Genomic DNA, 22,659 nt, shown 5'->3' on the forward strand with positions numbered 1-22,659 from the left:
TTCAAGAACAATCCAAAACTTGAATAGCTCTGGAGTCCCTTGAAGGAAAGACTTAAGCTAGCCCACTCTACTAAGAACCAGGCAGGCTCTACCCAAAACAAAGAAAACTTTGAACATTAAGAAGGAATACTTTGGTTCTGAGAGAAGCCCATAGGACAAACCCCAAGGAAAAGAGTAACCCTGATACTATAAGTCCAGATAAGACTTCAGAGGGTAAAAAAACGTCCAGCTCTCCCACGAGTGTTATCGTTGTTCAGGGGTTTCAGTTGTGTTGACTCTTTGTAACCCTGTTTGGGGTGTTCTTGACAAAGATATTGGAGTGGTTTGCCATTTTCTTTGAGGAAATGAAATAAGAGATACAGAAAAGGGAAAGATAGGAAAAAAGAAAGACAAAGAATATTGACACTTTAGAACAGACAGTACAAAACCTGCTTCAAAAACTGAATGCCCTGAAAATTAGAGTAGGCCAGACAACTGAGAAAACTAAAAGATTAAGTGACTTATCTAGGCTCACACAGTCAGTAAGTGTCAGAAGACACAAGTGTCAGAAGAGGTATTTAAACCTGGTTTCCTGGTTTTCAGGCCAGCTCTCTTGCCACCAGACCACATTGCTTCTCCAAAAACAATCATAAAAATAGCAGTAACTAGAGATAACTTAATTCTATGAATTTTGCTTTATAATTTATTACTTCATAAGGAGCACTGTACAATTGGTAGAAATCTGGCCTTGGATTCATGGCTGCCTCTGATGCATTGATTGTATTATTATATACAAAACTTTCTATGAGTAAGATTATAAACTATAAGTCCATTCTTACAATACAGAGTTAGAGGGAGTCATAATGACAGGAATTCCCTGCACAAATCAATTCACAGGCCACCATCACCACAACCAGTGCCTACACAAGATCAACCCTCCCTCTCTCAAATCAAGTCAATTGCAGGTCATGTGCATCATCTCCCTGTGGTCACGGTCCTCTTTGAGAATGAAGAACAAACCACATAACACACACAGTACTCAGAGACACATGCATCTTCACATTTTGGTTAACATAGTTATCCTCAGCTTCCAAAAAAGTCATTCACAAACATATGGTATAAACTTCAAAGGAAAAGGAGAAATGCGACAAACTATCTCTGTGTTCTGTATTTGGATACATAGACGATAATACTCTCAGATTTACTTTTTTCCCCTAATCTCACAAATAAAGCTGACACTGAATTTCAGATTAATACCATTGATATCTCTCTTAGATCATGCTTCTATGGTACAGTGACTATTGGGGAGTGTCTTGTTTAAAAAATAATAATTCTGATGTAGAGATTTAATTTACCACTTTTGAAGATAAGAACTTTAGAAAATAAAATATAATTTGAGTTCCAGTCTGAACTCTAGAGGTGAGGCTCTCAAAGCTGCTGCAATGATACGTTCAAAAAGAGATAATCGTGGAATTGTATTATTGGAGGGGACCTTAAAAGTTATCAGATCCAACCCATACCCAAATTACTATGTTGGTGCCTTTCTTGATGGGCATTGTATTTTGTCATCCAATTTTGCTGACAACTGTCTTTCCCAACTTTGTGTCCTCTCAGTATTTGATAAGCATGCCAGTCTTGACTTCTTCTAATTCATTAATAAAAGTATTGAATAGATTTGAGCCAAAGACAGTTTTATGGTATTCCCTTAAGGACTTCTACGCATGGTGACTTTGATATCTTTATTAACATTATTTGGGTCCAATTAGTCACCCACCTAATTCAATAACTCTTTAACAGATTTTCAAGGAACATGTACTTTCAACAAAGTTGCCTACACATAAAAGGGACTGGCATCAATTAGAATTTCCTCATGATGGATTCAAAACTACAGCAGGAGGGAAGATGGTCACGATTCGTTTCAGGTAAGGAACCTTTGCAAAGAGCAGAAACAAGGGGTAAGTGAGAAAGGTAGCTACCTAGGACACAGTATATAGGAGGGAGGTATACAACTAAGGATAGTTATTTAAATGTTAAATTTTAATGCCAAAACATTCTTCCCCCATGACATATAGCTATTTATCATGTGATAAGTCAAGTTGCATGCATTAGGAGGAACGTTGAACTTATTACTGCTTATGCATAGACATATGTAATGTTCAATCAAAAGGGTTTGCACTTTTCCAACTTTACCTAAGTCAAGTAGCATACCTGGGTCACATTCAAATAGCCAATTTACCTGGGAAGTAAGGAAGGTGCTCCATAGTAGATTCCATGATACTTCCATATTACAGGGGCAGAGAAAAATGATCATAGGATATAATGGATCCATAGTGAGGAAGAGTCTCATTCTATTCCAAATATCTCACTTTAAAGATAAGAAAACCAAGGTCTAAATAGGTTAAATGAATTGCCCAAAGTTACACAGGTGGTATGTGACATGGCTAGGATTTGAACCCAGGACCTCCTATCCCATGTTGAGTCTTATCAATCATACTGTCTCTCATAAAGAATTATCCTAAGAGTGGAATGAAGGCACACAATGCTAACTCCAAGGATTAAGGAAGAACTACGAAGAGAGCAACTAGATGATGAGGTGGATAGAATGTGGGATGTGAAGGAAGACTTTAGGCAAGTCACTGAACCCTATTTGCCTCAGTTTCCTCTTCTGTAAAACAAGCTGGAGAAAGAAATGGCAAGCCACTCCAGTATCTTTGCCAAGAAAATCCCAAATGGGATCATAAAGCATCAGACATGACTGAAAACAACTGAATAACAAACAACAAGGAAGAAAATAAGGAAAAATTCCAATGAGGTAAGACAGGAAGAAAATCTATTCCTGAAACTCTCATTGACTACAATGCTATTTCAGTCTCCATTAGCAAAGTTTATTGATAACAAAAACTAACACTGGAATCCATTCTTTTCAGAGTGGTGCTACTATTTCATTCATTACTATTTTAGACTCAAACTTCTGCTAAGTGTAAAAATCAGACCAAAACAAAATGTATTTTGAGTATAATAAATCCAGGTAAAAAAAAAACCACACACAGGACAGTTGGGGAAAATAATTAAAACTGCAACAAGAAAAAGGAAAAACATTTCCATACAATTTGAAATTAACAAAATAGGGCCACAAGAAGAGCCCAATGATCCTATCTAGTATGTCATCTATGTTTCTATTTCCAAATTTTGACTGAGTGGTGTCTATTGCACTCTTTCTTAGCAGTTACAGAGTAATAACCAACCATCTGTTCCCTTCATGGCCACTACTTAAAGGAAGCCACAGGGGTAGAGGGAAGCACCATACCTGCCCAACTCTGCAACCAGAAAAGGCAAACACCTCAGGAGGTCAGGGGAGGGGTGAATTAAAAAAAAAAAAAGAAAGCTCTGAGAAAATCATCTCTGCCAAAGGAAGAGGAAGTGGTATAAACCTACCTAGTCATCTCCAGGTGTCTTTTCCACGTATAAGAGCCCTAGAATAGGTATTCTACCCTTCTTAACATTGAGGGCCTTAAAACGAGCCACTGTGGTGGTCTGAACAGGAGAAAACAATAGAACGACTGCTGGGGAAGGGATGTTAAAGTACAGGGTAGATGAGTTATAGCTCTACAGGGTTAGAGGGAGTTGCAACCCCAGAATTCCCTGTACTAACCAAGTCACAAGATACCACCACCATAGCTAATGCCTAAACATAGCACATACAGCAACATGCAACTTCACATTTGTGTGTTAGGAATGAGGGATGGTTATCCTCATATCAACTTCAAAGAAAAGTCATTCACAAACATAGTTTTTCTATTTATCTGTATTTTTGATTCATTTAGCTAATCATTTTTTACAGCCCAGTAGTATTCCATCACAATCATACACCACAATTTGTTCAGTCATTCCCCAACTGATGGACATTTATGTAATTTCCAGTTCTTTGCCATCACAAAGACAAACTGCTATAAATATTTTAGAACATGTAAGTTCTTTTCCTTTTTCCCCAGTCATCTTTGGAAACAGACCTAATAGTTGAATTGCTTTGTCAAAGTATATAAGCAGTCCAATAGCTTTTTGGTCATATTTCCAGATTACTCTCTAAAATGGTTGGATCAGTTGAAAATTCCACCAACAATGAATTAGTGTCCCAATTTTTCCACATCCCCTCCAACATTTATCACTTTAAATTAGGAAGATAGTTTCAGGTGAACAGTGGGGTTTAGAAGAATCATAATTGGGCCAACATATGGACTAAGAAAGGGGAGAATACAAAATTGAAATGTTATTAATAATTAAAAGAAAGGAAATAATATTTTAAATAAAAAAGAAGCATAACATAGGGTAGAGAAATATGAGGGATAGGAAAGCGTGTGGAAGAAATTTTGAGTTAAATTAATATAAGCAAAGCTAGCCACAGAAGCCAGATTTTTAAAAAGAGCCATGGAGATGGCAGAGGGATCAATAGGAAATAATAAAATGGAAAAAAAAGTACCTTTAGGCCTTTCTTAGGGCTAAAATATACCTAAATATTAACTTAAATGTGAATTGATTAATCTTCTTAATTTTTTTTAAAAATGTGACTGACAAGAGGAATAGGAAAAGAAAATTAACAAGCAGAACAAAAACGCGAGACTGGGACACAATTTACTAGGCCTCAAATAATTCCAAAAAACCAGCAAGAGCAATTGTAATTTCAGACAAACAAGACAGATAAATTGGGAAAATAGTTTGGTTGTTGTCCTTTGTTCTTGAAGAGGAACAACATGACATCACCATGAGAAAGTGAAGTTTCAGTGTGTCCAACTGTGGATGATCAGACCAATAAGACCTCGGAATGCTTCACCAGATGTTGGGCATAGGTAGTCCATGTGAATATTTGGAGTGGGTATTCCAAATTTGCGTATCCTGCATTTACTTTGTGCTGTCTCAATTCTGCTTTGCTCATACAGCACAGCACCATTTTTGATATGGGCACGCCATGCTGAGTGGTCCTGTGCCAGTATCTCCCATGTCACACAGTCAAATCTGAAGTTCTTGAAAGAGACCTTGAGAGTGTCCTTGTATTGTTTCTTCTGGCCACCACGTGATCTTCTGTCTCATGCAAGTTCTCCATAAAATAGTCTTTTTGGCAAGCGTACATTTTGCATTCAAACAACATGGCCAGCCCATCATAGTTGTGCTCTCTGAGGCATAGTTTGAATGCTTGGCAGTTTGGCTCAAACAAGGACATCAGAGTCTGGTACTGTGTCCTGCCAGGTGATCCTCAGAATCTTCCTAAGACAGTTCAAATGGAGTGATTCAGTTTCCTGGCATGGCACTGGTAGATTGTCCATGTTTCACAGTCATACAACAATGAGGTCAGCACAATGGCTCTGTAGACCTTCAGTTTGGTAGTCAATCTAATACTTCTTCTTTCCCAAACTTTTCTTTAGAGCCTCCCAAACACTGAGCTACCTCTGACAATGTGTTCATCAACCTCATTGTCAATGTATACCTCCCTGGAAAGTACACTACCAAGGTAAGTGAACTTATCCACCCTCTCCCTACGAAAACTGGGAAAATACATTATACTTAGAAACACCATAGACAATTAAAGAATATCATTATTAAATAAATATATGAACCAAATGAGATAGTTTCTAAATATCTAAAAGAAAAAGATGTAGATAATATTTTGACATAGGACATTTTAACATTCCTTTGTTAGAATAAAACAATTCTAATAGAAATATAAACAAAAAGAACATCATAGAGCTAAAAATTTTTAGAAAAATTAAATTTGAAAAATTTAAAGTATATTCCAAATGAGATAAAGAATATAACTATTTCTTAACATCACATGACTCCTTTTGAAAAGGTACACAAAGAATAAATATGTGTGAAGAGGCAAAAATAATAAACATATATCTTACAAACCATAATACCATAAAACTGGAAATTAAAACTGTGAACATAGGCAAAAGATGCATACTTAAATACAGAGTAATTGACAACATAAAGAATAGTAAATGGATCAAAAAAGAAACCACAGAAATAATTAATAATTACATAAACGAATAAAAATGAGAAAACAATATGAAGGATATACTAAAGTAGTCTTCAGAGGAAAAATCATACCTTTAAAAAATATAACAAAATCTGAAGAAAAATCTAATGCCCCACATGTTTAGTTCAAAAAGTTAGAAAATGAAACTTTAACAAACATGAAACAAACACAAAAAAGACATCTTGAAAATTAGAGAAAAACAAATTGAAAACAAAAAGATTATAGAAATTATAAACTAGGAATAATTTCTAACAATAGTTGTTAAAAATTATTATATAGCCAGTTTGATCAGGAAACAAAGAAAATCAAATTACCAAAAATAAAACAAAAATGAAAATGAAAAAATATGAATTCACCAGAGGAAAGAAGAAAATTATCAGAACCTACTACACACAAGTGCATGCCAACAAGCCAGAAAAAGTAAAGAAAATATATTTTCTTTATATACAGAAAAGTATTTTTAAAAAGCATATGAACAAAGCAAGAAACAAATCCTAAACCAATTAAGAAAAAATAAAATTGCAAAGCAAAAATATCTATATTATAAAATTTTTTTCAATTATTGAAATAAAGCACTCCACCAAACTTCTTTATAAGATAAGGATCAGAGGTCAGTGAGAAGACAGTCATATTTATATACATTGCAGAAATGTAGATTGACATTTTCCATTTTTGAAAATAATCTGGAATTCATTAGACTATTCATGCCCTTTGACACAGCAATCCTAATAACAGACATATACCTCATATGCACAGCAGCATATACACCAAAAATAAACAAAAAAGAAAAAATTGAGAAATGAAATGAGTGATTATTGATCAGGGAACAGCCAGACATGCTGTAGGATACAAATGTAATAGAAAATTGTTTTGCTTCAATAAATCATGACTCTGAAGAATTCAGAAAACTTATAGGAATCAACACAGGATGAAAAAAAAAAACAGAAGCAAGGGAACAACAGAGCCCACTACACATTCCATCACCAAGCCCATGTTCAAAATCTTTCTAGTTTTGTCAGACAAACTTGTACATTTGAATGACCTTTGAGAACCCAGAATCACCTCCATGTAACAATGAGTCATTGGGATTTTAACAGAAACCTCTGAACCTTACCTTGCTCAGCACTGTCTTTAGAGTCTTCAGGAGTGGTCCTACTACCTTTTAAATTTGGAAACTTAAGAGAGTTATATAAAAAATCATTTTCTAGATTGGTATCAACATTGGTACTTCTGGGTATATTACTCTCCTCTGATGAAGACATTTCTGGAACTGATGCAGCAAAAGTTAACTTTTTAATCTGTGAAAGTATGTTTTTCCTTTTCAAGCTTCTGCTTGAAGTGACACTTCCAAGTGAATCCTATGGATGAAACAAAATTATTTTTTCGTTAAAACCAAAATCAAATCATTTTTCACTTTCTCCTTCTATAGGAGGAGAAACATCATTTTAAAAAAGTATATTGACAGTTGGACTTGATAATACTTAATATCATCTTTGGACTTTATTAAGGGCCAGAGTCTGAATTAATCAATCAGAAGAAGAACCTGGAACCAATAGTCTCTTTGTTTTCTGAAGTAAACTTAGAGAATACCTCTTTTTATGTCAACAAGGCTAAATGGGGCTCACTTAGTATACTTTATGAGACTCTTAACCCAAGATGCTACCTTGAATAATGGAACTTTTTTTTTCTCTTGTGGACATATACTATATTATGACATATTAGTGATAAAGAAAATGCAGATGTTCTGAGTTGTAATTTCAACCAACACCTTGTCTACCCTCTTATTGTATTTTCAACCTATCCAATTAAGAAATTCCATTCTCATGTTACAATAAATCACTCATGGAGACCATAAATCTGAAGGACACAGACAACCTTGGATTGTCCTAAACAGATTTAAGCCTGGTCATTCTTGTATTAGTCAGTCAGAAGTTTTTCTGACTCCATGATCATGTAATCACTAGCTTTAAGGGAATAAATAATATGCATTTAGCCTGTTTGCCTTTTTTAATCAAACTTCCAAGTCAACAGACTTGAAGTTAGGAAGACGCTCAGGGGCTGGCTCTGACTCCTATTGACTGTGTGGCCTTAAACAACTTACTTAATTAAGGCAACTAAGACTAGAAGTTGAATACAATATGCTGTCCTGAATTGGTGCAGTTTCTTTATTAAGGACTTTCTTATGTCTATGAAATCACAAGGTAAGTCCTTCTCCCTTACAAATGTAGATTTATCTCATGTGTGACAAAGTCTATCCCCCCACATAGCTTGGAGATATTGTTATAGGGCTCAAAGAGAAGCATAATGAACATTCCTACTTCTTTTCTTTCAACCCTTCTTCAAGGGCAACTTTAATTCCTGCCAAGAGGAGAAATTAGAAGTTGGAGTCAAAAGTTTGACTACTCCATACTCTCCTCAGAGAGAGAAAGAGTACCAGGAATAATATCTAGCAGCTCCCTTAAATTTTGTTCATCTAGGCAATGTCATCAGATTCCATCTAACTCCTAAGTATTACTTCCTGATTGGGGGAAGAAAAACCCCATGCTTTAAATCCAAGATTTGATCCCTTTTCCACCAAATACCAGCTCCACAATGAATAGCACTTAAGGAGGGAAATTCATTGATCTAAATCAGTGTTAAAATAGAAATCAAAGAAAATATACAAAGGAGAACATATTCTAGACAATACAAGGTGACAACAAAGACCAAAATATACAAACAGAAGAAGATAGCAAAGTCAAAGTTCCTACATCCAAAGCTGCCAAGAAAAATATGAATTGGTCACAGGCCATAGAAGAGTTCAAAAAGGATTTTGTAAATCAAGTAAAAGAAGTAGAGAAAAAATTGGGAAGACAAATAACAGTGATGCAAGAAAATCATGAAAAACAAGTCAATTGCTTCCTAAAGGGGACCCAAAAATACTGAAGAAAATAACACCTTAAAAAATAGACTAATCCAAATGGCAAAAGAGATCTAAAAAGCCAATGAGGACAGGAATGCTTTAAAAAGCAGAACTGGCCAAATGGAAAAGGAGTCCCAAAAGCTCAGTAAACAAACTAATTCCTTAAAGATTAGAATGGGGGGTGGAGCCAAGATGGCAGAGTAGAAAGATGCACATACTCTAGGTCTTCCCCCACAGCCCATAAACTACGTGTAAAAATGACTCTCAACAAATTCTAGAACAGCAGAAGCTACAGAACGACAGAGTAGAGGAGATTTCCAGCCCAGGGTGACCTGGAGGACCGACAGGAAAGGTCTGTCACACTAGACACAGCATGGAGCACAGCCCATTCTGGGCCACATGGCACTGGGAGGAACAGGACTGAAACATGCCTCAGGTTTGGAATCCCCAGCAGAATCAGAGGTTGCCAGACCCCTCAACACACAAGCGCCAAATAAAGCTTGAAAGGTCAGTGAGAGGTCTTTTTCACCTCAGTGACAAGGAAGCAGGGTCCTCCCCTAGCTCAGGCCTTAGGTGGTGGAAGTGGCAGCAGAAGCAGTGGGCAGCAGCACTGCATGGTGGTGGATGCCCAGCTTCCATTGTTGGAGCACTCAGCTTAAAGTCCCTGGGGAATCTGAGCAGCTGATCTGAACCTCAGCCCTAAGCATGGTCCTGGGGTATAGCTGCGCTGGAGTCCCCTGAGGAGTAAACTCCTCTCCTTTGATTGTGCCACTTTGGAGGAACTGAGAACTTATAGGTTCCCACAGTATACCCTACTTGTGACAAAGGACCCAAAAGTCAAGTAACTGACTGAGAAAATGCCCAAAAGAGGGGAAAAAAAATAAGACTATAGAAGGTTCCTTTCTTGGTGAACATGTATTTTCTCCCATCCTTTTGGATGAGCAAGAACAATGGTTACCATAAAGAGGAAGACATAAAAGTCAAGGCTTCTACTTCACAAACATCAAAAATGAATATGCAATGGACTCAGGCCATGGAAGAGCTCAAAAAGGATTTTGAAAATCAAGTAAGAGAGGTGGAGGAAAAATTGGGAAGAGAAATGAGAGAGATGCAAGAAAATCATGAACAACGAGTCAACAACTTGCTAAAGGAGACCCAAAAATATGCTGAAGAATATAACACCTTTAAAAATAGGCTAACTCAATGGGCAAAAGAGGTCCAAAAAGCCAATAAGGAGAAGAATGTTTTAAAAACCAGAATTAGCCAAATGGAAAAGGAGGTTCAAAAGTTCACTGAAGAAAATAGTTCTTTCAAAATTAGATTGGAGCAGATGGAAGCTAATGACTTTATGAGAAACCAAGAAACTATAAAACAAAACAAAAAGAATGAAAAAAATGGAAGAGAATGTGAAATATCTCATTGGAAAAACAACTGACCTGGAAAATAGATCCAGGAGAGACAATTTGAAAATTATGGGATTATCTGAAAGCCATGACCAAAAAAGAGCCTAGACATCATCTTTCATGAAATTGTCAAGGAAAATTGCCCTGATATTCTAGAACCAGAGGGCAAAATAAATATTGAAAGAATCCACCAATCACCTCCTGAAAGAGATCCAAAAAGAGAAACTCCTAGGAACATTGTAGCCAAATACCAGAGTTCCCAGGTGAAGGAGAAAATATTGCAAGCAGCTAGAAAGAAACAATTTGAGCACTGTGAAAACACAATCAGGATAATACAAGATCTAGCAACTTCTACATTAAGGGATTGAGGGTATGGAATAAGATATTCCAGAAGTCAAAGGAACTAAGATTAAAACCAAGAGTTACCTACCCAGCAAAACTAAGTATAGTACTTCAGAGGAAAAAATGGTCATTCAATGAAATAAAGGACTTTCAAGCATTGTTGATTTAAAGAGTAGAGTTGAAAAGAAAATTTGACTTTCAAACACAAGAATCAAGAGAAGCATGAAAAGGTAAACAGGAAAGAGAAATCAAAAGGGACTTACTAAAGTTGAACTGTTTACACTCCTACATGGAATGATAATATTTGTAACTCTTGAAACTTTTCTCAGCATCAGGGTAGTCGGAAGAATTATACACACACACACACACACACACACACACACACATATACATATACATATACATATATATATATGCATATACATATATATGTATGTATGTATGTGTGTGTGTATATATATATATATATATATATATATATATATATATATATATATATATATATATATATATATACACAGAGAGAGACAGAGAGCCCAGGGTGAGTTGAATAAGAAAGAATCATATCTAAAAAAAATAAAATTAAGAGGTGAGAGAGGAATATATTGGGAGGAGAAAGGGAGAAATGGAATGGGCAAATTATCTCTCATAAAAGAGAAAAGAAAAAGTTTTTTCAATGGAGGGGAAAAGGGGGGAGGTGAGAAGGAAAAAGAGAAGTTTACTCTCTTCACATTTGGCTCAAGGAAGCAATAACATGCACAACCAATTTGGTTTGAAAACCTATCTTACACTGCAAGAAAGTAGGGGAGAAGGAGATGAGCAGGGTGTGGGGAGGGATGATGGAAGGGAGGGCAAATGGGAGAAGGGAGCAATTAGAAGTATACAACTGGGAAATAAGAAATACAGGTAATGGGGTATAGAAATGAATCTTGCCCTACAAGAAAGAAGATGGGGACAAGGGAAAGGAAGGGTGTCATAGAAGGGAGGGCATATGGAGGGAAAGGGATAATCAGAATGCAAGACATTATGTGGTGGGGGAGGGGAGGGATGGGGAGAAAATTTGGAACTCAAAATTTTGTGGAAATGAATGTTGAAAACTAAAACTTAATAAATAAGTACTTAAAATTTTAAAAAAAGATTAGAATGGAGCAGATGGAAACTCATAACTTTATGAAAAAATCAAGAAATTATAAAGCAAAACCAAAAAATGAAAAAATAGCAGATAATGCGAAATATCTGTTTGGAAAAACAACTGACCTAGAAAATAGATTGAGGAGAAACAGTTTTAAAATTATGAGACTACCTGAAAGTCATGATCAAAATAAGAGCCTAGACATCATCTTCCAAGAACTTATCAAGGAAAACTCCCCTGATATTCTAGAATCAGAGGGTAAAATAGAAATGGAGAGAATCCACAGATTATCTCCTAAAATAGATCCCAAAAGGAAAACTAGGAATATTGTATCCAAATTTCCCCACATCTTCAACGTTTATCGTTTTCCTCTTTTGTCATAGTTAGCCAATCTGATAAGTGTGATGTGGTATCTCAGAGTTGTTTTGATTCACATTTCTCTAATCAATAGTGATTTAGAGCATTTTTTCATATGACTATAGATAGCTTTAATTTCTTCCTCTGAAAACTACCTGTTCATATCCTTTGACCATTTATCAATTGGGGAATTATTTGTAGTCTTATAAATTTGACTCAGTTCTCCATATATTCATAGATGAGTTAATCTTGGCAGGTTTAGACTCCTAAATATTTCATGATGTCTACAACAACTTTAAATGGAATTTCTCTTTCTGTCTTGCTGTTGAGCTTTGTTAGTAATATATAGAAATGTTTATGATTTATGTGAGTTTATTTTATAGTCTGTGACTTTGTTAAACTTGTTTCTTATTTCAAGTAATTTTTCACTTGATTCTCTAAAATTTTCTGAATATACCATCTTATCATCTACAAATAGTGATAGCTTTGTTTCTTTACCTATTCTAAGTCTTTCAATTTCTTTTTCTTCTCTTATTGCTAAAGCTCACATTCCTAGTATCAATATCAATGGTGATAATGGACATCCTTGTTTCACCCTTGATCTTATTGAAAATACTTCTAGCTTATCCCCATCACATCTAATGTTTGCTGGTGGTTTTAGACAGATGTTACTTATCATTTAAAGGAAGACTCCATTTATTCCTATGCTCTCTAGGGTTTTAATAGAAATGGGTGTTGTATTTTATTAAAAGCTTTTTCTGTATCTATTGAGATAACCATAAGATTTCTGTTAGTTTTGTTGTGGATATGGTCAAATATGCTAATAGCTTTCCTAATGTGGTTTAAGATTGATTTCTAATATCCCTGCATTCCTGATATAAATCCTACCTGGTCATAGCATATTATCCTCATGATAAATTGCTGTAATCTCTTTACTAATATTATATTTAAATTTTTTGCATTTATATTCATTAGGAACTTTGGTCTAAAATTTTATTTCTCTGTTTTGGATCTTCCTAGTTTAGGCATCAGCAACATATTTGTGTCATAAAAAGAATTTGATAGGACTCTTTGTTTGCCTATTTTTCCAAATAGTTTATGTAGTACTAGAATTGTTGAAACTCTATTCTTAAATGACTTTTCAGAGATCTTAAGGATTTCTGTTGTTCATAGAATCAGATGTAAAGAAGGCCCTAAAAATAGTGCCTAGCACACAGTAAGTACTTAATAAATGCTTGTTTCTTTCATTCCTTTCTACCTGAACTTGTTCCAAATATGTCCCAGATGAGAATTCAGACAATTGTCTAAAATATTACAGGTATTAAGTGCATAAGATCTATCTTGCTAAATACAATTCTAGATTAATCCCAAGAATTTGTTTTCCAACCAGTCTCACATAGAAGGACTTTTAATCCAAGAATAGTATTCTATTTCTCAACCTGAATGAAGTACTTGAAATAAAAAGGACTTTTTTTAATCTTTAAAATTATATGTATGTCTATGTAAATATACATAGTTAGTTAGTAATTTCAATCATGTCCAACTCCTTGTAACTCATTTGTGGTTTTCTTGGCAAAGATACTGGAGCAGTTTGCCATTTCCTTCTCCAGTTCATTTTACAGATGAGAAAAGCAAGGCAAACAGTTAAGTGACTTGCCTGGAGTCACATAGCTTAGCAAGTAGCTCAGACCAGATTTGAATTCAGGAAGATGAGTCTTCTTGATTCCAGAGAAGGCACTCTATCCACTGAGCCACCTAGGTGCCTCCATACATGCATATGCACTCTGAAGTCTATAGACAATAGGTCCTTGCCCAAACTCCACTTAATGGCTCTTTTTGGCCCCTTTCTGGTTTCAGAGTGATTATCAATAGTAATCATTGCTCTTTCCCTCCCAGCTTAATTTTCTTGAATTTTTTTTTTTTTGTGCTCATTAAAAGGGCCATTCCCTGATTACTTCTTAAAGAGGCCTATTCACTGAATGGGCGTTACCTCACTCTAAGTTACCTAATAACTGAATAGGCCAAGGTCTCCCATTGCATCCTGGGTCTTCTCCAGTCATCCTGATGAATATCTGGTCACTGGATCCAGGTGGTTCCAGAGAGGAAAGTGAGGCTGGTGACCTTGCACAGCCCTCCCTCACTCAAAACAAAGTCAAGTGCAAGTCATGTCATCGTGTCTATGATGTCATGGTCTTCTTTGAAAAAGGAGGATGAACATAGACAGATAGATATGTATGTATGTGTGTATAAGTTTGCTGGTTGTCAATAGCTGTGTGATGCTCTCAAGTGAAAATTGTTGGATAGTCATAAACCTTTCCTTATAGATCTGAAATGGATGCTCAAACTGCTAAGAAAATATTCTGTGGAAGTCTTCAGCCAGATTTTGCTTTGCCAAAAGAGGACTATTTTTGTGAAGGTCATAGTGACTTGCTAGATTCTTGAAGGCTGGAGGAGTTCACAAATCTGATAAAATGAGAAACTACTTTATGGGCAGTGAAAGTCCTTGGAATTTTACTTATGGCCAGAGAAAGCCAGGACAGACAGACTTAAAGGTTCTGCATTTATTAACACCTCTGTGAATATTTTGCAAAGATCTCCTAGCAAACCACATATGTCTGAGCATTATTTCCTTGGAAGTGTTTATTTTACAACTTGTCAATGCAGATTCTAACTGCAAAAGGAATCTCTTTAGAAACTCTTACCAGATAAGAATTAATTTACAACCTTTGCCTGATGGACACTATTCAAATATAGACATAATTATAGTTGTCGTTATAGAACATTTTACATTTTCTTTAAATTTTCCCTAAAATTTTTATAACCAAGGCTATAGATAGTATTCTGTGGGATGTACTTAGAACAATTCTATAAAAAGAAAGCCTTCTCTTTCATTCTTTTTTAAGTTGCCCTTTCCTTATCCAGTTCTGCTATCACTACATGATTGATATGTTTCAGATATGCTTTCTTTGTGTCAACCAAATATAGTGAAGGACCATAGCAGCTTCTCCCCTTTTATTTCTTCGGTGAGAGAGATTTTTATTCTCTCTCCACATCTCCCAGGTAATTGCTCTTGTGATCACTGATTCCTCTCCCATCTAATCACGAATGCAAAATATAAGCAACTAAAAAGACTTGCCATTATTAATTCACAAAACTCTGTCTGGGTTTCCTTTGTGTAGAGTAGGAGGTATCTCGCACCTTGAAGGTAATGGGTCCCATTCCCATCAGCAAAGGAACCCCAGCCTAACCAGGCTATAAAGGGAGGGTCTGGGTCTAGGAAATATGACATCCCCTGGTCTTCTGGCTAGGGCTTGACAGAGATCAATACCCAGCTTACAAAGCATTAAAATTGCCATTGCTGTGAGTCAGTTTCATTTTTGCTTTCTCAGCCATTACCATCTTGCTTCTCATTTATACATTTTCTCCTCTTTGCTTTATCTATTCAACATACTTCACTGTCAATATTAAGTTGCATTTATAACATCCTAGACATCAGAATAGAAAAGACTTTGCTGTTGTTGAGTCATGTCAGTCATGTACTTACTGTGAGCCAGACACTGCTAGATACTTGGGGCTCCTGCCTTCAAGGAGGTTACATTCTAAGAGGGAGACAACTGTACGCAAAAATATATTCAGAATAAGTACAAATTGATGCAAAGTAGTTGAGTACAAGATATTTTGGGAAGTAGTGTGTTAGCCCTTAGGGTGGGGTCAGGAAAGGCTACATGTAGATAATAGCGGTGTTTCAGTTGAGTCTTGAAGGAAGCTTGGCATTCTGGGAAGTGAAAGTGAAGACTGAATATATTCCAGGCATGAAGGATAGTCATTGCAAAGATGCAAAAATGGGAAATGGAATAGCATGCATAAAGAACAGAGAATTTTGGGAAAAGGAGTAATGAGTCAAGAAATACAGATTGGGGCAAAGTTTTGAAAGACTTTAAAAGGTGTGTGTGTGTGTGTGTGTGTGTGTGTGTGTGTGTATTTTGTGTGCACATATACACAAATTTATGTTTGTTCCCAGCAGCAAGGGAGCCATAGGAAGTTATTGAGTAGGGGTATAATGGAGCCAGTTGTTGTTGTTCAGTCATTTCAGTCATGTCTTACTCTTTGTGACCCCATTTGGGGTTTTCTTGGCAAAGATACTAGAGTGGTTTGCCATTTCCTTCTCGAATTCATTTTACAGATGAGGAAACTGAGACAAACAGGGTTAAGCGATTTGCCCAGGGTCACACAGATAAATGTTTAAGGCCAGATTTCAATTCAGGAAGAGGAGTCTTCCTGATTCCAGGCCACACACTATATCCACTGCAGTACCACCTAGGTACTACTTCACATGATCAGGTTTGTGCTTAAAGAAAATAACTTTGCCAGATATGTAGAAGATGAGCTCTTTGGAGGACTGGCTAGAGTGAGGAGAGATTTGAAGAGAGGCCAATCAAGACCCCATTTTAATAAACTGATTAAGAGATCCTGAATTAAGATGGTGACTCTGTGAATAGAGAAGAGGTAGATGTAAGAGACATTGTAGAAGTCAAAATGGAAAGATTTGCCAACTAATGTGTATGTGATTAAAGAGTTGAAGATAATGCTAAGGCAGGAAGCCTAGAAGATTATGAAAATGCTGATGCTTTTAATAGAAAGTAGGAGGTTTGGGAGAGTTGTGGGTTTGAGCGGAAAGATATGGATTCTGTTTTGAGCACATTGAAATGTCTCTGGGATTTCCAGTTTAAAATGTCTAACATATGGTTGCTGATATAGGACTAAAAACCAGAGAAAAGACTGGAATTGGGTATATAGATCTGTGCATCATCAGCATAGAGATGATAATTAAACCCATGGGAGCTAGAAAGGTCATTAAGAGAAGAAAAGAAGGCCTACGGCTACTGAGCTTTGCGGAATACACACAACACACACAATTAAGGAGTATGAAAGAGGTAATGAGCCAGCAAAAGAAACTGAGAAAAAAGGATCAATATGACAGGTAGAAGGAGAACCAGAAGAAAGTGGTGTCATAAAAAACTCAAAGATAAGAGAGTATCCAGGAGGAAAAGGTGGTCAGTGGTGTCCAATTCACCAAATATGTCAAGAAAGATGAAGACTGTGAAAGACCTTCAGATTTCACAATTCAGAGATCATTTGTAAATTTGAAGAGAGAAATTTTAGTTGAGAAATGAGCTTAGAAACTAGATCATGGAGGTTTGAGAGGTGAATGATGGAAGAAATGGAGGCAGGGAGTGTAGAGAGCTTTTTTTTTTCTAGGTGTTTGGTTAAGAAATGTAGGAAGCATGTAGGATGATGTCTTGAGGGGATCTTGTAAATAGATTTTGCAAATAGATCCCTAGGATCTTGTGAAGACTTCTGTTTTAAGGAGGGGGGAGCAGTAGTTGGCTATATTGGAAATTAATAGAGAAGGAACCAGCAGGTATTAGGGCATGGAAGGGGGTGGGGAGTTGAAGATTAGAGAGAGGAAGATATGACTGAGGCAGTAATCTTCTGGAGAAGATAAGAAAAGATGAGATCAAAACACACTTGCAGAACTTTTTTTTTTTTGCCTTTGGCAAAAAGAAGGACCATTTCATTATCAGAATCTGGTAGAAAGCAGAGGAAAGTAAGGGGATGATGTCAATGGGTTTTACGATGAAGAGGAGAAAAAAAGAGCTCAAAGAAAATAGACTCAGGTTTCTCAGTAAAAAAAAAGAATGGTCCTTAGTTACTTACTTAGACAGAAAAGTACAGTTATCCCTTCTATGCTGAGACTTTCCCATCATAGTTTCAATATATTGTGGGTCAGCTTAAGAAACTGAATGGAAATTTGGGAGGAGTTTTGTGGAAGCTACAGTTGACACAGAAGGCCAGCAGATGACAGAAAACATTTAGAAACTTGGAAATGCATAAAATATATGTATAGTATTTTATAATATCAACATATTTTATCTTTTAATACCATAGTAATTCGAAATTCTTCTCTGGTACAAAGGGAGGGCCAAAATATTTTGTATGGATTTTCCAGATCCTTGGGGGTGCTGTGCCCCTAATCCCTCCATGATGTAGAAGGAATAATTGCAATTAAGTTTTCCTTCCTGCAATAGGGACTTGGTCAAAGTTGGGTAATGTGACTTTATAGAATACTGCCTCCACATAATTGTGTGAATAGAAGCAGACAAGGTGGGTAGTGGGAATTATCTGAGGGTGAGTTTTGGAAAGGAGCTATTGAAGACTAGGCAAAATGGGCAGGGGGAGAAGATGACAATTAGAATTGAATGGGGTCAAGATTATGAAAGAAGTAAAGTGAAGTAATGACCTGAGAAAGTACTGAAGGGTGGAGAGATCAGAGGTCACAATGAGACATAAGAGGTGGATTCATGAAAAGTTATGGTCAGATTTCTGATTAAGGAAGTGGAACAATTATGGTTAATGGTGTGATCTAGGGCGTGACCCCCCCTGAGTACCCACTCAAGTAGACTAAAAGAGCAGATAATGACATTAAAGGAGACTGAGGAATGGAGAGATTAGAGAAGTTAAAAGGCAACATGAATGCCATCATCTCCTCATTCAAGGGCAGGAGTCAAGAAAGATTTAAGATCCATGTGCTGAACTCCTTGAGAAAGGAGACAACATAATAGCAATACTAATAGGTAATATTTATATTGAACATATGCCAGGCACTATGCCAAGCACTTTACAATTATTATCTTATTTGATCCTCATAACAACCCTGGGAGGTGCTTGCTATCATTATACCCATTTGAGAGTTGAGGAAACTGGAGCAAAGAGAAGGTAAAGTGACTTGTCCAGGGTTACAAGGCTATTAAGTGTCTGAGGATGGATTTGAACTCAGAGCTTCCTGACTCTAGGCACAGAGTTTTACTTTGCCACCTCATTTAATCTGGAAGCCAGTACACAACGGTCACCCTTAATCGAATAGAGTGGAAAATTTTAATGCAGTGTACTTCAAAGGAAGAGAGGAGAGTGATAAAGAGACTCTACAAATGGACAAGTACATGCCAACTTCCCCTCCAGGACCAGTGTGTCAGAGGTGTGAGCAAAGACATAGCTATGGGTGGAGAGATAGGCAGAGTTATTGCACCTCAAGGAGGAAGTCAGATCTCACTGAGAGATAAATAGACTAAAGGAACATGAACTTGTCCACAAAGAAACAGGAATTCCAGAAGGCACAGTGGAAGGAGTGGAATGTGGATGAGATAAAGATGAAAGAAAGGGACTTGAGAATTAGGGATGGCTTGCTGCTATGCGTTCAGTAATTCACGGACATAGCCTTCCTTTTAATATTATGAGGACTAGATGAAGCTCACTGACTTTGCTACGGTAATGCTGCTGCTGCTGGAAGTGATCAGTGCATCACATTAGGTCTCTGGGTTTCTACATTAAGCACATTGTTTCAAAATGAAGCCTGACAGAGACTAGAAAGGCACAGCGCAGAGGGGAAAGAGGAAGGATGCCATGCGAAAATAAGCTCTAGCCTGTTCACATTAGCTGCTTATAGCTTAGAATAAATGAGTCAGGTAATTTTCATAATTCCAGGCCAGGAAATGCCACCTATCAAGAGTGAGGGGATAAAGAATGGAAATAGTCTATTTCACCAAATAAAATCCAAGGCCACTTTGGAGTCATCCTAAGCCTATGGAAAATATGTAATTCAGTATTTTGTTGTCAACACGTTTCTCTACCCTGCATGCATGTGGAGTCGTCCATTATAAAGATATTAATGGAAATGCTGGCTATCATTACATGGGAGGAAACTCATTCCCATTCCTATTATAACCCCATAAAATGATGGTATACTATACACAGTCAGGTTATGACATCCTTAAAGGGAATAAGGTCAGAGGCATTCATAGGGAGGAAAGGAAACACATGGGAAGAAAGCCTATCTGAGCTCACATTACTTCTTCACATAACTTTACTTTGCTGGTGCACTATCTGTTTCTGAAATTCAGTATCTCCTCTCCTTCCTCTCTGCAGTCCTGGAATTTATTCCCTTATCTTCTCTACCTCTCAGAAGCTCTCTCTTCTTTCAAAGGTTTCACACAAAAGCCATTTCTGTGAAACCTCCCAAGTGAATTGTGTTGTGACTTTCCTCACATGTTCCTAGATCTCTCCCAGGACACATTATGGCTTTACTTGTATTGTACCTACGGGTCACTTTCCTCATTTTTGATCTTTGTGTTGGGTAGCTCAAAGAAAGGAAGGCTTGTTGCCAGCCAATCACATAGAAATGATAATAAACGGAGGAACTGGAATAAAGCAGTAAAGTAAGGGATGACACTTCTGATTTCTTTTTTTTTCTTTCTTTGCTTTCTGTTCATCCAGTTTATTTGCAGGGGCAACCAAAAGATCTTAGATCAGAAGACTAAAAGAACTGGGAGATTGAGATGCAGGTAACATCTGGCAGTTTGTTGAAAGGAAATACCCCCAAAAACTATTTTGAAGAGATACAGATTGGCAATCAGAAATTGGCAGAGGCTACATGTACTGTCAGAGAGTTATCAAACAGTTAACTGGGACAAAAGACTGTGATTCAGATCCACAGGAAGTTCCACGGTAATGGAGGTCCCAAGACCACAACAGGATGTTTTGTGTGCCAAAAGAACTTAGACCCTGGAAGCAAAGATTCATTGAATTGAGGGGAAAATTTTCTCTCCCTAATAAGAGAAAAAGCGATAAAGGATTTTATATAGTCTGATTTGGGCATGTGAAGGTCCTGCCTCCCTTAAAGAATGGGAACATAAGTCTGTGAATTCCAAGATAAAAGAGATGTTCAACAAAGCTCAATCTTCATAATCATTTTATGAGGGAGAGAGCTCCTCAGCTGAGGCCAGAAGCTAAAAGCAGATAGGAACTTCATGACCACCTACCCAGAAAACAATGCTAACCAGCAAACTTGTCCTCACTGAAGCAATATCTAGCAGTGACCAAAAGACCACAAATCAATACCAAGAAGAAATTAAAAGAACAAAATCTACATGCTATATAAGAACAGAATGGAGTAGGGCATGCAGAAACATTAGAAGACACAGGTAACCCTGTATCATCAGAGGCATAAATCACCCTACTACATATGTCCTGTCCTATATGCTCCCTACATCTTCCCCTGCACCTGCATTTTCTACATATGGGTCCACTGATGGGATGTGTGTTTACATCCTCTGTCATTTAGGGTATAATTTCCCATTATCTATTGCTATCTCTTTGCTTTGTCCTAATTTTGCCCCATGACTAAATAGTACTAAAAAAACCTCACAGTAGGAGCTCACATTAGTATATAAAGTAATAGGTATATTTTCACTAACACAAGGGAAAGTCCAAGGCCTTAGATGAGACATTCAGGGGTTTAGAGAAAGAGGAAAGAGAGAAGGGTGATTTAGGGCAAAGCTACCACAAGGTTTCAGTTGTTGGAGAGAGAAGGATCTAACTGAATCTCAATCATCCAAGTCTTTGGTATGATAGTCTACAGGCCACACAGAAAGTGAGAAAATGGTAATGTTCATGGATGGTCCTTTAAAGAGGCCATTGTTGGATTTGGCATCCTCAGCTTCACCAAGAACTCCACCTCTCTTCCTCATTGCTGTATATGGCACCTTCATCCAGTATTTCTTCCACAAAAGGGCAACTTCCCCTCCTCATATTAATCTTATCTGTTTATAACACAGGGGATCAAACCTAGTTTACCTTTGCCCATCAAAAGCACAAGGACTACCTAGAGATTATATATGGTCCCCATCTCTAGTTTCACAAACTGCAAAGAGTTTCCTATAGATTAATATAAACAGCAAATAGAACTGGTTACAAAGAATTATGGTCTACAGAGGATAAGAAAGTAGGTAGGGAAAAGGAGACATACACAGGAAATTTCACTGTTGAACAATGTCTACAACATTCACCAGAATGATGAGGTAGATAGAGTGATAGAGGCAGGGGGGCATGCAGGATGCAGGATGTGAGATATGAGATAAGATTCAGGATATGACCAACCATAGATTATGCATTGATGGCCCCACTGTGGACTTCTCTGTCTGCTTTCACAAAGCACCACCAACTATGTGATATTCCCCCTTTCCTGCTCTCCATGTTTATCTGTATGACAAATACACTTCTGGATTACCTGATTTTCGAGGCATTTCAGAGTTGTGCCTGTCCCTCCTCCCTCCTCCCATTCTCCTGCTCTCCCTTCCCTCTACTCCATCGAACTGTTTGTAGACCAAATACCTAACCTGGCTAATTGCTCTGGCCTCCTATAAGGAACCGAGCCCACTGGGTACATTACCCCAGTAAATGCCTTTCTTTAACTTGGACACTGTCCATGTGAATTCTTTTCAGGATAGAACCCTACCACCTTTGTGTCTATTCCTTGTCATTCTGGTGCACCCCAACATTTTGGGGGGTTTTCTCATGAACCCCAACAGGAAAGTTCATACTTCCTCAGAATTTGACAAAGGGATAAAGTTTCTGAGGATAGCACAGGACAGCTCTTCTCTCTCCATATTTCACTCCA

General features: G+C 37.1%; 1 protein-coding gene across 2 annotated transcripts in view; it reads right to left on the minus strand.

Moving 5' to 3' along the window:
• The window catches only part of IQCM (IQ motif containing M), a 522,295-nt gene that overhangs the window by 426,395 nt on the left and 73,241 nt on the right, over positions 1 to 22,659 (minus strand). Inside the window, exon 1 of one of the 2 annotated variants that reach the window (XM_072621219.1) lies at positions 7,125 to 7,368. The exons of the other annotated variant lie outside the window; for it this stretch is intronic. Coding sequence (XP_072477320.1) covers positions 7,125 to 7,272 — 148 coding nt within the window. The 5' untranslated portion in view covers positions 7,273 to 7,368. Of the gene's footprint in view, positions 1 to 7,124; positions 7,369 to 22,659 lie in introns of those variants that run through there. 2 annotated transcript variants of the gene reach the window in all.

This window comes from Notamacropus eugenii, chromosome 6, assembly GCF_028372415.1.
Source record: "Notamacropus eugenii isolate mMacEug1 chromosome 6, mMacEug1.pri_v2, whole genome shotgun sequence".
NCBI classification, from domain to species: Eukaryota; Metazoa; Chordata; class Mammalia; order Diprotodontia; family Macropodidae; genus Notamacropus; species Notamacropus eugenii.